The following is an 11783-nucleotide window of genomic DNA, read 5'->3' on the forward strand; positions in this document are numbered from 1 at the left end:
TGGGAAATGCTGCTGGCCTTGTAAAACATTCACACTAGCCAGGTACAGCCACTGACCACCTCGATTAGTTTGTTTCAACACCATTCTCCCCTTCTTCTGTGCTTCTTCCGTCAGATCATGCTTTTAAATCGCAGCCTATATGGTACGGTGAATAACTCCTCACAGTGCCACTAACAAATGGTTAACGTAGTCAAAGCAACACCCAGACACCACACATCTCTCAGCTTTCTCAGTGCCTCATGAGGCCATCACCCTGACTCAGGGCAGACGGAGGAAGCAAAGTCCAGAGAGGAAAGGCTGATGTCGCCTCTTGCTGAAGGCAGTTTGATTCAGTCAGTAACATCTTCCAAAGGTAACCTTCTAAACGCCAGGACTGCTATTCCCAGGACCAGACGCAGCCATGAAGGTGATGGGGATGTGAGATAGGCCCCTTCAGCTGCCAAAGAGCACGGCATGAACCAGCCATACCATTGGCAGGGTGGGCAGATGTCTCCCTATCTTTGGCCGAAAATTTACCACTGGCCTATATTTAATAGCAACCTGTAAATACAATAACTTGTATTTACAGGTTGCTCCAGTTTTTATTAACAGGTTGTTATTAACCTGTTATTATTAACAGGTTCTGTTTATTTTAAATGGGTTCATCCATTTTCTGAGTGGGAAAACCCACAAGTGTCCATTCCCCTCTCTTTCTCCAGATTCCACGTATTTCCATAGCACAAGAAAGCACTAGAAACTAGGGCACCTCTCCGACTAGATCTGTCGTCGTTGCTTCTGTACAAGCACTGAGGGAAGATATTAGTAAAGCAGCATAACAATTGCTGTCGTTACCTACAGCCCTTACAAAAAGATCTACCTGGAAGAAAACCAGTATTTGACGAATATGGAAGGCATTCTGGTTTTGTTGGACCTGAAACAGCCTTCCTTATAGAAATCTTAGATACTATTTAAGCACAGAACTGGAAAAAAACCATCACAGATAACAGACACAGTCTGTGGATCACATAGCCGTGGATGGTTTTGTTTACAAATTTTTTTGGCTGACTCAAACAGTTTGTAAACGTTTTCAGCTACATGTTTTCAACTCTGTTTTTAAACATTAAAATGCTTCATTGCAAATAGATACCTCATCGTCTGAAAAGAAAATTAGTCCAGAGATAAAACTCAAAGGATTCATACTTCTGCACTGATTTACAAGATATTTCTCCAGCAGATGCCGGAGTAAAACATTGGAGAGGCAGATGTTCGTACTAAGTGTTAACTGCAGCTATTCTTTACATTAATCATTTATACTTCACTGTAACAACGTATTTTTAGCATGGATTTCACTTTATTCTTCAACCCACGGGGGCTCACAGTGCCATGAGTGGTGAAATGCTTAAAGACAGTCACACCATCAAAAAGTTTACATCACAAATAAAGTCAGTTACGGAGGAAGATGGGGAAGGTACATAGAAAAGGCACATAAAACAGATGGGAAAAGGACACAGATCTCTCATTCGCTGTTTCCACCACCCATTCCCTCTGGTTTCTCTGTTGACAATGGCAGGTATTGCTTTTTACAGGGACATATCACTTTTTACTAAGGACGGTTTGCAAAGTTAGTTAGAGCACTGGGTCCTGATCCTCCTGCTCAAGGAGGACACGCATAGGGACTGAGCAGGGCCCCAAGCCACTCATTGAAATGACACCACACCATAAATAATAGCTAGGTACTCTCAGAGCCTCCTCCAAAAAGTCTGGGAAAACAGAAATCCCCCGCTCCACACTCTAACTTTGACCCAGAACAAAGAAAGGGTTCAGAAAGCAGTGAACACACTTAATACTACCAAATCTCCGAGTCTCTCTTCTAGGAGCTTTTGTACAACCAGTTAAGAAGGGAACATATGCAGAAAGTTTGAGGAGAAGAAGTGAGGAGCAAAGGGGAGCCCTGGCGTCTCTGCTAGGGGAAGGCACTGGCTCTTGGCACAGCCAAAGTGGCAGCAGCAATGAAGCAGCATCTTCTTATATTGGCTCTGGGAGCCCTCCAGTGGCTGCGCACCCGCCGCTGCCCACAGCCAGGGATCGTGTGGGTGCTTCTGTCCCTGTCCCCAAACAGGAGAGAGACAGCGGGACCCTGCAGCTGCCGAGATGAGAAGATGGGGTCAGACATCAGCCCTCCCGCCACTCGGAAGCAAAAGCTGCAAACCTCAAGCCTTGACAGGGAACACACGTGCGCCAGGTTTAAACTTAACAATGTCACGGGATCATGGGATGGGAGACGACGTGGAGGGGAGCGTGGTCAGCTCTCCAGAAGCCCCGAGCTCTGCGGATTAGCAAACCGCACAGTTAAGTTTGCCAAAGCTAAACCTGGAAGGAAAAAGCGAGCGTTTGTGCAAGGATCCTGGGCAAAAGCTGGAGCTCAGCTTATTTCAAACACAGGTTAACAACAAGGATGAGAAGACTCATGACTCGCCAGGGTCATGGGAGTCTGGACAGAGCAGGTTACCAGGGGACACCAGAGCGATCTTCCACCACTGAACCTCGGCATAAGGGCTCAGGTGACTTCCAAAGAGGCTGTTGGTTGGGTTTGGGTTGGGTTTTTTTGCACCTAAGGACGACAACAAAGTGTAAAGAACACAGCTGGTTTGCAGGCTTCAGGCTCAGGAGAAGGAACCGACTCAAGCCAGGAGAGTAAGGGTCTTGCTTGCCACCTCCTTCAGCAGATGGCAAGGACTTCCTCCAAGTTGGTGAGCTGGTAGCACTTGAAAGCCATCAACTCTTGTCCCATCACGAACATGGAGTGGGTGTTTGCAGCCCTAATAAGCAGCGCCCTTCCTTTAGCTGGAAAAGGGCAATACCCTGATTCCCTCTGGTGTATTTTTCACATGACTGACCACAAAACTATAAATATCTAAATCCAGAGCTGGTTCAGCTAGACGACTCATTCCCTCCAAGAGAGGAAAACCACAACTTCTCCCATCCCTGGAAAAATCTTTTGTGACTGCAAGACCAGCAGCTCAGATGTCAGTAGAGACGGTTCTGGTTTGCTGATACACCTCAGTGGAGAACATCAACCAGCATGAGAGAGTTGGGCTTGTTTCTTCTGTGCCTCCTCCGCATCTCCAGGAAGGGTGAGTTCTGAGCTTGCTACAAATCCCTCTGATCAGGGCTTTTCTTCTTGCACTAGTCAAAGTGCCAGGCAAATTGCCTGGCACAGTGAACTCTCCAAGAATTGCACCCTCCCTCACAATGCTTAAAAGGATCCTGAAATTCCAGGTGCATGTGAGAATACTGGAAAAACTCAAAGGCTCGACTCTGCAATTGTCAGAAAGTTCTTTGGGTTTGGGGTTTTTTTTGTGTGGTTGTTTTGGTTTTTTTTTGCTTTTTTAACTTGTTCAGGGAGTTCATTTGATTTTTCCCCTGCATTGCTAGTTGGATGCAGCATTTCCATCACCACAAAAAAGTGCTGTTTTGTCTTCCTAGGAGTTGTTATACAACAGACACGATTTCCTCCGGTTCCACTGAGCCCTTAAACATAAGCTAAGTTCAAGTACGCACTTAGGTTCCGTCAAACTCAATGGGATTTGCTTAGATATACTGCCCAACAGTGTTTGCTAGAGCAAAGCTAGTGTCTGTGGTGGTCTCCAGCTCTTGATCTTGTCATTGCCTTCATGACCTTTCCTTTGACAACTGGTGGATACACTGACCTGGACAACTCCTCTCAGGAGTTACCTCATGTAAGCTGTGTAGGCTATTTGCCTGTGACCTTCCCTGTTTCTTGGGAGAGCTTCAGTTCCAAGAACAAATGGAGGCTGGATATTAGCAGGAGGAAACCATGAAAGACCTACCATGCTGAAGCTTTAAGGTTAAGGTTAAATTGTACACAAGATGCTGTAAACTCCCTCTACTCATCACCTAGGCAAACTGTGTTGCCATAGAAATGGGTGGAGCTGGTGACATCAGGAGCACTTGTTTTTAACATTATCTCTGATGTGGAAAGCAAGGGGATGTTCACGTGCTGAAAAGAATGTTCTTTGCCTAAGATTTTAAAACAAACAAAAAAAAAAAGGCAAACTAAAAAAGTGGCAGAGAAAAGCAAATCATGTACTCAAAAGCACATGATCTATACGTTCTCCAAAAGCAAGGGTTACAGTGACATGCTTTAAAATAACGAAAATAACATTAAATAAACTAGAAAGCGATAGCATTTTCTGTTTTCACTGCCAGGTCCTTGTGCTCAAAGTCCAGGAACTTCCTGGAGCTCCTGTGGCCTTGTAGCCTTGTGTATTGGATTACCCAGTCTGCAAAAGGTGCCCATATCATTATAAAGGATGACAAGGCAGTCCCACTGCAGACCTCAGCAACCAAAACACTGGCTTGGCGCCGATTCCAGACAAATGGCAGAGAACCCGTCCTATGTTGGCCCCCGTCCATTTCGCAGAGCGCAACAGATTAATGCAAGCCGCACCACCACTGAGGTATTTGTCAAACATCATGGAGAACAGAAACATGAACAAGCAACAAATCTTACCTTAGAGTTTACACGAGTAGCCCAACAGCTGAACGCCCACAGACCGCAGTGAAGCCAGCTAGACCAGGGGCGTGCGGCAATTACTTACAGGACATCTTTACATTTTTTTTTTTTTGCAGTTATTCTCAGCTATTGAGGGGAAAGCTCCTGATTTAATGAAGCCATCAAGTGACTTTTATAAGACAGGAATGTAGCCACAGACGTTCCTGAAGCCACAATCTGCTGCTACAGCTGTTACTGTTAGGAAGACAGCGGATAGACACACATATCTATGTGGAAAGCATTGCCTACAGGTGCTGTTTGTTGATGCTGTTGGTTCCTGGGGATGAGAAATGGATGAGACATTGCATTTTCCCTATATGTACTTCAAAGGCGGGAAGTGTCCATCCAGCTGAAGGCTGTTTTTTTCATCACTGGACAAAATGATCATACTGGGTCTGGTGGCAGTGAGGTTCAGCTCCCCAGACTAAGTTAGGATTTACTGTGACCAAATTTGGCCAAGAGATCAAAATCCCAACTGTTTGTGACATCTCAGCTGGAAAACTCAGGATTTCCCTCGCTGTGACACCAGGACAAGTCCTGCCCAGGAAGATGCTGGCAGCTAGAGCCCACACAGTGACAACCTGCTCTGCTAACAGGGAGATGCTTTCTGTACTGCCAAGGGCATCCTCCTTCCTACGACAGGAGCTGATACAGGGAACTTGTTGGCTGCCACCAGCCCTTGTAAGATTAGCATCTTCAAGACTTATTTCAGACCCTGTCACAGCTTATGGGTAAGATGCTACTTTGTGATGGTAGCAGCATTGATCACTAGAAGCATCAGCTGTTACTGCCTTCCCCAGGGGTGTTGCGACCACCAGCTGATTACTGTAACAGATACTATAACGTGGGGGGGGTGTCTGTGCATGCACTCAAACGCAGGGCTGCTACGCTTACTGCAGTTCAGTGCCTAAAGCCACCAGACTTCTGAGTACGTGCAAAACTCTTACTTGTAGTTTCTTTTTGTTTGTTTGTTTGTTTTTAAGAAAAAAGAAGCCTGTTCCTCCAAGCACATACGTGTCTGTCAACTGCAAAAGACAGTTCACAGCTTCAGGTGCCATTGTTCACTTGATGAACAAGAGTCCTGCTTAGGAATTAAATCGCTTTCAACACGGGCTAGCCAGTCCCCTGAGCTCTGCTGCAGACTGGTACCAAATCCAGCCACCGTAACTGGGCTGCGCAATCACCTGCAAGTCCTCAGCAAGAACACCAAGCAGCACAGGGCCCACCATGGGAACACAGCATCCATTTTCTGACCAACAACAGAGCAGATGCAGGAAGGATGCCTAATTTCCCTCTTAAGACTCCAGATAAATCAGGTTTGATCTTCTCTTTTTCTGCTTCTAGGTGTGCAGTCCAATGGCTGGTCTGTTCACGTCCCATCTGATGTCACTGGTGAACTTGGGAAGATGGTTATCCTGCCCTGTACTTTCACACACCCCTACAAAACGTTTGACCGGACCCTCACTGCCATTTGGAGGATCAAGGAACCTTACAACGGCACGATAGTTTTCAAGTGCGTCAGTCAGAGCGCCAGCGAGCTCTGTAAGACTGCCATCAGCTACAAAAACAAATACAAACTGCTTGGCAACCCCCGGCACAAGGACCTTTCCATCAGGATTGACAACCTGACCTGGAGTGACAGCGAGAGATACTTCTGCCGGGTGGAGTTGTCCGGAGATGTTCACGACAAGTATGAAAGCAGGAATGGGATAAAGCTGCATTTGATTGGTAAGAGGGCATGAGAGAGCCAGAGGAGGCAAAGCCACACTGTAGGGAAGTGAGAGCCACGAGAGGTGGGAACTGGTGAGATGGTAACAGAAGTTGACCTGAGATGGTCTTCCAAAAGGTTGGCTTTTCCAGCCTGTTTTGGGGAGGTAATACTCATTGCCTCCAGCTGTCTTCCAGTATGAGGCAATGAGCACAACGCAGGGAAGGGAATAGGAATAAAACTGGTAAGGAAACTGCTGGGCTCTGGCTGATGGGGTAAGAGCCAGACGAGCCCTGGGCATCCTGCTTTGTCCCTGCAGCACAGGATCTGCGCAGGCAGCAGAGGCAAGCTGGGGTCAGCAGCCCATGGGGTGGGGTTAAAGACATCCTCTTCATCAGAATCTCAACTGGAGAGACTGGGTGCTAAGCACACACTAGCAAATGTAAGCACGAGAAGGCCTGGGTGGTAACAGTGGTCTGGGAAGACAAGATACCTGCTATCCATGTGCCATAGGTCCAAACTCCCCTGGAGCAGGAAATAATAAGTACAAACAGCCTGAAAAAACAGCTTGGATCAACGAATGTCGAGTGCTAATCCCATCTCCCAGGGCGTGCTCGCAGATCAGGGGAGCGCTAGGAGACCCAGGTGGCCTCAGGAACAGACTCAGACCTCAGCCGCGAGTGCAAAGGTGCCACGTGTTGGACGATTTTGCTTGTGAAGTCAAACTGCCTTACGCCTGCTGTTCACTGTGGGCATCCAGATGGGACCCGAGGGTGAGCTTGGTTACTTCTTACGAAGTTCTGCGTAGTTGAGGGTCTCCTTCACTTGGAACAGCTCCAAACCACCCACAGACACAGCATGACCAGGGCAGGATGGCAGCAAGATCTGCCTCCCAGGGGCTGCTTGGATTTTAATACCAGAAGAACATACACAGATATGGCACCCAGGCTGCACCCTGCTTTGGGAATGGACCCAAGGGGTTAAATTATGCTGAAAAGGTTAATTTAGGCACCAAAACACACAGACACATGACAAACAACTGACACAGCTAACTTTCTTGTGAATCAGTCCTCCAGCCTCCAACTCCTCCTGCATTACATAGACAAAGGGGAAGATGTGCTGTAGGTGGTTGCAAGCTATATATTTGTTGTCTAGCCTGACAAAAAAGTTAAATCAATATGGAACTCCTGATTTTCATCTATAAGGACGCTCATTCAGTCCCCTTCAGTTTTCACAATGCCTTTAGGAATCAAATGCATTAAATGGGTGGCATTAAATGCATAAAACAGGCCCAAGAGGAGAGGATCGATGAGTAAGACAAGCTTGGTCGTATCAGCTACACTTCCTTAGCAGACTAGACCAAAGATGAGAAGTTCAACACCACGTGCCTCAACGTTTTGCTTGCCCCAAATGATCTTTACCACCGTTCATTCAGTCACACAATCCCATAGGCTACAAACACAGGATACAAAATTAGTGGCCCCATCTTGGTGTGCTGCCCCAAAGCAACCAGGAACCTACACCGGTTCCTGTTGGGCCGTCACTACAGAGTTGGAGAAAAAAACATCAAAATTAGGTCGTAGCAAGGAGTGTAAATGTTCCTTGACAATAATTCACCAAATCTGGCAAGCCTCAGGCACCAAAGGGTCACACAAAGGGATCCATCCATGAGTGCTCGGGAGGTCAGAGACCAAAGGAACGAGGCACTTGCAGGAGAGCACCACGGTTGCCTTGTCCTGGACCACGTGCACGTTCAGCCAGTCCGGGAAGGTCACCGGCTGCACATGTGCCTACGTCGCAGAGGCGCTGAGCTGCGACCCACAGTGCAGCCGCAGAAAGCGACCCACCTGCACGGACGATTGCCCTGCTACAGCACAGCGCCTCTGCCTTCTGCCACCACGCTGAGCGAGGCTCAGAAAACCACATTAAGGCATTACAGGGGTAAAACACAGAGCACACAGCCTTGCACCCAGGCTGGGTGAACCCCTTTGTTCCTCTATCCAGCACAGGCAGGGTGGGGAAATCTAGGGAAACAAAGTGCTGAGAAAAAATGAAGGAGGGGAGGTTTGATCCCAAAGTCACCCTGATGTAACACGCTGAGGGTCCACCAAGACCAAGCGCTCGTTCCAGGTGTTTTGCGTTTGACCTGTCTTTGAAGGCTGATGCACTTTCCCCCTCCCCTGCTGGGGTTTCTGCAGCTGCCCCCAGGATCATTAACATCACCGTCAGCTCCAACGGGGATCGCGCCTTCCAGGCACGCTGCACTGCCGAGGGGGAGCCAGCGCCCGCCCTGACCTGGACCGGACCGCCCTACAGCAACCTCACCTCCATCACCAGCATGAACCACCGCGTCACCAAGGAGCTCCGGTACCTGACCCACGATGGGAAATACACCTGTACTGCTATCAACAGCCACGGGAGAGCAGAGGGGGCTGTCTACTTCTATAAATTCAAAGCATCCGACAGCTCCTTCTTCCTGATCCTGATCTTTGTGCCACTGGGAATTAAAGTGCTCATTTTGCTGGTGATGCTGAGCTTCACCGTTTTCTGGAGAGGAGGTACGTATCGCTTTTCCCCTCAGCACTCTTCCCCCATCAGACCTGTAACCAGCAATGGGATGCGTCAGATGAAGTCAGGCAGTAAGGGCTGGGCTTGTTTTGTTTTGTTTCAATGATTTTATGATTTTCCACACTAGGAGAAGGACATTTCTAATGGGAAATGTAAGAACAAGTTAACAGGGATCTCCTGGCTGGCTGGTCACAGCCTGCAGACGGGAGGTCTCCTACGGGAAGGGACCTTTGAAAAGACAGAGGGAGCAGGAGTTTCCCCGCACCCAAGGAGAAAGGTTAATAAACTAACAGATGGGCAATTAGCGGAGAATCCGCTGCCTGCACAACCAGATTTTCAATATTTATTTTTTCTTGAAGCAGACTAATTACTACCTCTTCCCCTGTAGCCCATAGGCAGGATTTACCTCGGCAGCATCCCACGCAAGAGTTTAATCTCCTGCGGTGGGCATCCTCGTTTTACAGACCACCCCTCACAGTCCCCCGGACCTCGCTACCCGGGTTCTTCCCCATCATTTGTGAAATCCCACCTCCCAGCCACACCAAGGCCACAAGAGCAGCGAAACCCCAGCTCCTAGGAGATGACAATCAGCTCACAGACTGAGGGATGAGACCTCCCAAGAAGCCCAGAGGCCGCTGGCCCCCCAGCCCACCACTCCTTCTGTGTGATGGCACAGGGAGGAGGGGACCAGGAGGGACTCCGGGGTTCTGCCTCTCAGGCTGGACCAGATGTCACATCACCGTTACTCATCTGTAGAGACAGTCTAATGTCAACACCCTGCAAAAGCCAACACTTGTGTCAAGCTGTAGAAGCTGTAAGACCAACCAGAAATGCTTTGCTCCTTCTATTCCAAGTGCCTAATCCCCACCCCCATGAAGAGGGCCACATGCCTGACAAAAGGTCTTCTCCACCCTCCAGTGCAGCTTCCCAACAGCTCTAGGTCAGTCCTGGCTCCCCAGCTCACTCTGACCACATTGCTAACCCACGTCTTCCTTCCCACTTCACAGGTCCCTCCTCTGCTCCATCCAGCCTAGCCCGGTAAGGATGTCTTGCCTCCTACTCATGTTATCCAGCAGGAGGGTGGAGATAGCTAAGGAGAGAAACGCAACATGTGCTTGGTCTTGGCAACAACCTTCAGGCTCCTGGGACAAGGACAGGGTTGGGCTGATGGCCAGGCAAGCCGGCGTGAGGGACCAAGGCTGGGAGGAGGCTCTGGCTTGGGTACAGATGAGAAGAGACTCCACTGTTGTGAGGACAAGGGACTGGGGCAGCAGGCTGGAGAGACCATGGCACACGGCTAGCAAAGGGCTAGCAGAAGTCTAGGTGGGCCATAGGCCTAGAGCATGGTAGGAAGCCACATTGAACTAGCAAGAGAACCTCCCACCCAAGGGAAACAGGCTGAGGAACGATGAATGAGAGAGGGAAACTGTGCAACAGAAACCTTCCCCTCCCTCTGCACCCCAGTCTCGAATGGAGCAGAAAAAGTGCCCACACGGAAGCTGATGAGCTCTGCCAAGCACGGAAGAAGGCAGGGAGATAGCCCACCTCAGAGCCAGCTCAGGTGTGGCAGGGCCCGGTTCTTTGGCTGGCATCCACACCACACTCCCACAGTACCCCCAGCATTTCCCACTACCCAGCACAACACCAGTCTTGGACACTCCTGACAGCTGTGGTGGCCAAGATAGAAAGGGATGGCAAAAAAAACCCAAACAAAAACTAAAAATCAAAAAACAACCTCTAGGCTAAAGCTAAAGAAGCTGAGGTCAGTATAATTACATCTGCCTGGGGCTGCTCCCTTCCAACCTGAGTTATCCCTGTGTGATGCCTCCTTCCTTCACCTTACCCAAGGAAGACGGCCATTTCAGCAGGACAGTCAAGCGTACAGCATCAGGACACAGCCAAATAGGCGACAGGGAATTTAATCCTACGGTTAAATTTATGATAATTATTTGCAAAAGCATAGTTTTGCTAATTCAGCAGTGTCTAAACCATACTGCACCCTTGATTACATTTGTATAGACACATATCTAGACGAAAGCTTAAAAACCAAGATCCTCCATGCTCTACATGAGAAGATCCTTCTCAGGAAAGGTTTGTCCTGAGCAGCAGGACAGTAGCAGCAGTTAATGCTAACTGCACAGGAGATCGTTCTGGATGCTTTAAGATGTAAAATGTTAGATGCAACTCAGACACTTAAAGACTACCTGCTGCAGAAGGGAGGATCCATATCAGACACTATCGCAGACGCTCACTCTGACACTCCTTAACTACTAGCTGAAGCCACTTAGAAAGTCTAGAGCAGCCAGAAAATGTGTCTTCACCTTATTCACTTCTTCTACTGCCAGGGCACAGCCGCAAGACTCCACCTACGAGAACTTTGACCGCAGACACAGCGGCGGCCAGACTTTGCCAGCAGAACGAACAGCATCAAGACACAGCTGAGGACCCGGGAGGTCTCACCTGCGCCCACTTGCTCGGTTCCAATTCCTGTCTGCTCTGTACAAGGCTGCCTCTTCCCAGGGAACGTGAGACTGGCGTTGACTGACGCACAGAAGGTCAAACAGGCCTTGCAGGTGCGTGATTTCCATCCCTGCTGCTGCTTACAAGCAAGAGAAGCCCTTAAAAGGGAAAACAGAAGAAAGAAAAGAAAAAAAGAGGGATGGAGGTGGAAGAGCAGAAGAGGATCTACATAGGATGTCTAATCAAGATCCTGTAATGTTGACCCTAACGATTCTAACCAACTGGCGTGTTTCTAGCCCGTATCAGATGTTTAGTGAGCAGGTAACAGGCTACCATTTTCTCACTTCTTTTTGCTTTGGCATTTTTCAAACATTACTTCAAAAAGCAGTTTTCACCACTCCGCTTGTCAAATCACATGCAGCTTCCTAGAGGCAGCAAGTGAACTACTTTCATGTTTCAAATACCAGCTGCGAGAAAAACGACTACTGTACT

The 11783-nt window shown here is 48.5% G+C and overlaps 1 protein-coding gene across 1 annotated transcript; it reads left to right on the forward strand.

Moving 5' to 3' along the window:
* The first annotated feature begins 3061 nt into the window (after nt 1-3061).
* Nucleotides 3062-11376, forward strand: SIGLEC15 (sialic acid binding Ig like lectin 15). The gene is made up of 4 exons (XM_086480186.1): nt 3062-3113; nt 5900-6283; nt 8462-8821; nt 11177-11376. Exons 1-4 carry the CDS (start codon nt 3062-3064, stop codon nt 11374-11376), a joined length of 996 nt encoding a protein of 331 aa, XP_086336312.1.
* The last annotated feature ends 407 nt before the right edge of the window (nt 11377-11783 follow it).

This window comes from Leptosomus discolor, chromosome Z, assembly GCF_034619465.1.
Source record: "Leptosomus discolor isolate bLepDis1 chromosome Z, bLepDis1.hap2, whole genome shotgun sequence".
NCBI lineage: Eukaryota > Metazoa > Chordata > Aves > Leptosomiformes > Leptosomidae > Leptosomus > Leptosomus discolor.

Bases quoted from the DNA above. Each gene is read 5' to 3' on its own strand.
- SIGLEC15 (XM_086480186.1), top strand. From the start codon at position 3,062: ATGAGAGAGTTGGGCTTGTTTCTTCTGTGCCTCCTCCGCATCTCCAGG. The intron at 3,114-5,899 runs GTGAGTTCTGAG...TTCTGCTTCTAG, and splicing joins CCTCCGCATCTCCAGGAAGG to GTGTGCAGTCCAATGGCTGG. The intron at 6,284-8,461 runs GTAAGAGGGCAT...GGGTTTCTGCAG, and splicing joins GATAAAGCTGCATTTGATTG to CTGCCCCCAGGATCATTAAC.